Source organism: Prosopis cineraria, unplaced genomic scaffold (assembly GCF_029017545.1).
Source record: "Prosopis cineraria cultivar Desert tree isolate PC_DT_omini unplaced genomic scaffold, ASM2901754v1 PC12, whole genome shotgun sequence".
NCBI classification, from domain to species: Eukaryota; Viridiplantae; Streptophyta; class Magnoliopsida; order Fabales; family Fabaceae; genus Prosopis; species Prosopis cineraria.
Window position 1 is genome coordinate 40,325,737 of NW_026555343.1, and position 3,070 is coordinate 40,328,806.

General features: G+C 35.5%; 1 protein-coding gene across 1 annotated transcript; it reads right to left on the reverse strand.

Moving 5' to 3' along the window:
- Nucleotides 1-1,057: 1,057 nt before the first annotated feature.
- On the reverse strand, nucleotides 1,058-2,550 carry LOC129288538 (transcription factor MYB3-like). Its single transcript, XM_054925166.1, has 3 exons — nucleotides 2,156-2,550; nucleotides 1,792-1,921; nucleotides 1,058-1,672 (listed from the first exon to the last, which is right to left on the reverse strand). The coding sequence occupies exons 1-3, from the start codon at nucleotides 2,322-2,324 to the stop codon at nucleotides 1,327-1,329; spliced, it is 645 nt and encodes a 214-aa protein (XP_054781141.1). The 5' UTR covers nucleotides 2,325-2,550; the 3' UTR covers nucleotides 1,058-1,326.
- Nucleotides 2,551-3,070: the final 520 nt, after the last annotated feature.

Here is a 3,070-nt window from a genome sequence, read left to right on the forward strand (position 1 = left end):
GGCAAAAAATGTTCCCTTACTTTATCCTATTTAATTATTATGGTTTAAATTCTTTGGCGATAATTTATTATAGTCATTAATTATAAAGAAAGACAAAATTGAAAAATCACATATTTTTTAATAATTTTAAATATATAACTATTATTTTTTTAGTAAGCCTGAAATTAAGTTTCTTTTATATTTAAAATAGAAGGAAGTATATAGTTTTTAGAGCTTTGAGGCACAGAGACGCTCGCTTGATTATGATCATCATATCATTTCACAATCTTGAGGCTTTAATTTCCCAAACAAGAACCGCATGTTCGTTGTTTTTACTGCTTTCCTCTTTCTGAATGGCTTCGAAGAGTCTGTTTCTGTACCTTGTATATTTATCTACGTATGGCCATGAACAAAGACAATTCACTGAAGTGGGAAATTATCATATACCTTGACATTTGATTCTTTTTTTTTTTTTTAAGAGCATGTTATGTAAAGGACTCGCCATAGTATTATTTAACCCCCTGCTGTTTGATTCGCTCTTGGTTGCACATACCTTCCATAATTGTACGGACAGTGTTATTCTTTTAAATCTCCTCCCTTATAGGAGACACAGAAATTAATGCACCACCAACCAAACAATTATTTTTAGAAAAATAATATAATGAGATGCAGGTAAATGCAGATAGGTTCAAATTGTGCACTGCTTAGCTAGCTAGCATATATTTAGTAAAGTTTTTGCATTTTCATCATTAACTAGTGGGAACTGAGAATCAAATAGGTTGCTAAAATTTGAAAAATAAGCCCCATCTATTTATATACCTTATAAATAGTATAATTTGGTCGAAGTTTTATGCATGAAGATGTCAGATTAAATCGGTCAACATGTATTATTGATCTTGCTTATCCGCATGTCACCACAGCCACAATGTTTTCCATGGACAAACAAAACCCAATGATTTTGCCTGCCTCTTTGATTGATGTAACTTGACAAAAGAATTTATATTATATTAAAGCAAATAGTGATACTTCACTATTTGATCTTGATTCATCAATAATGCTGAAGTTAAATAATAAGTCGTTAAATACCACGAAATATCAATGAATTGGAACTAATTACACTTGTGATTTCATATGTTTCCTTACCATCACCTTCCAAGAATATCCATGTAGACTCCCTTATTTCACAAAGGTCTCACTCTCAGAGTATTGAGAAGGTGCTGATCCATTAATGAAGAACACAAATTATGGCTCTTACGTCACTTCAAGCATATGAATATTATCTTTGCCTACCATGACTGCCATTTATTAACAGTACCAAATGGCAAAAACTTATTATACAAGAAGGTTTTATTGTGAGAAGAGTCCAAGAGTTGTTTCATCAAGTTCAAGGAACTGGCTAACCCACTCCAGATTCAATGGACCTTCATCTACTGAAAAATCAAAGAAGCCATCCACATCAAAATTGGGTTTTGATGATGAGTCTTCAGCTTCCTCAGTGGAAATCTCTTCTCTAGTTAGCTCAGCTTCTTCAGGGATCTTCTTCTCTACCGCCACCTCTTGTTTCTCTTCTCTTTTTGAACTCCCACTCGAGTGCTCCTCTATCTGCTTTATCTTCTTGCTCAAATGAGAATTCCAATAATTCTTTATCTCATTATCTGTTCGGCCTGGTAGTCTCCCGGCGATTAAAGACCACCTACAACGTATCAGCTATTTCTGTAAAAGCTCACAACTTCCATCAACAAAGGACCATTAAGCTGCTAAAATGAATGAAATTAAAGTCTATTGTAATCTCTAAGAATACTGTACACTGACCTGTTTCCAAGGAGTTTATGAAGCCGAAGAATCAAATCCTCTTCCTGGTCTGATATGTTTCCCCTCTTGATGTTGGGTCTGAGATAGTTTAACCATCTCAACCTACAACTCTTGCCACACCGATTTAGACCTACACATATAAACCAAATTCGATTCATCAAATAGTCGCTATCATGCATCCGCTTCAACTCAGAAATATAAAATGAACATGCATCTTGAGACAGCAGAGCTTTGAGTTTTGACCAATACATCAAGAAGCTAATATTTTAATTAAGAGATCAATCAGAAGCATTATCAAATATTCAGTTACTATCTACTTAGGGATTCCATTGATACCATATCTTCCAATATTCTAATATGTTACCTGCTTTGGATGCAATGGACTTCCACCTTTTTGCCCCATGAACTGCAATAACCTCAGCTAGTTTCTTATCTTCTTCTGGTGTCCAAGCTGCTTTGCTAAGAGGCACATTCGTCACGGCTTCGACTGGCTTCCCTTTCCTCTTCATACAATTATCAGTCCCAGAAGCCATTGTCTTATCCTTCGCAGCTTTTCAGAAGATGTGTTTGAGAGAGAGAGAGAGATATGTTCTCGAGCTTTGGGAAAGTTTTGCTGTATTAGTTTGTCAGAAGACTATAAATTTCTCAGTGGAGAAGAATTTCGCTTCTACCAGTTTTATATGTGCGATGTGCTTGAAAGTTGAGGGAGAGAATGGCACTTTTCATGAGTGTGGAGAGAAGAGTCGTGGGATTGATGATTGAGCCAATATGGAGTCCTACAACGTCTCCTTTCTTTTTAACTAATGCTTTTTTTATTTGAAATGCAGCCGAAAAAGTCTATTGCTACAAGTGCTACGAGGCTGCGATCTAAAGAGCACAGTGAGTGATTATGACCTTCAAAACTTGAGGAGTTAATTATTATTTTTTTTTTATTTTGGGTTCTAAAGAGAAGGTGCCAGTTACAAGAGGACCCATCTTAATAAACTTTTTACCGACATGATTGTCGAGAAACTTGCAAAAACTCTTCATAACATGTTGGGTATAATTAAGATCAACTCGTAGAATCCACATTGTAGGGAGTTAATTATTATATTGGTCGAATTGACGAAAATTAAGTGTAATCGGTTCGTTTCCCAATAAAGCATTTGAGAGCCTCTTGCATTGGCGAGAGTGAGTAAAAGAGAACTTAGGGAAAATAGCTTTTGTCATGTAGCTCATACGGTGAGTGAACTTGTCGGAATCTTTCGTGATTTAATTTAACTTTCTCGGGGCGGCTAAA

Excerpts from the sequence above, each read along its gene's own strand:
- LOC129288538 (XM_054925166.1), bottom strand. The coding sequence starts at position 2,324 with ATGGCTTCTGGGACTGATAATTGTATGAAGAGGAAAGGGAAGCCAGTC. Across the intron at positions 1,922-2,155 it reads GTCCATTGCATCCAAAGCAG|GTCTAAATCGGTGTGGCAAG; the intron begins GTAACATATTAG and ends TTATATGTGTAG. Across the intron at positions 1,673-1,791 it reads CATAAACTCCTTGGAAACAG|GTGGTCTTTAATCGCCGGGA; the intron begins GTCAGTGTACAG and ends GATACGTTGTAG.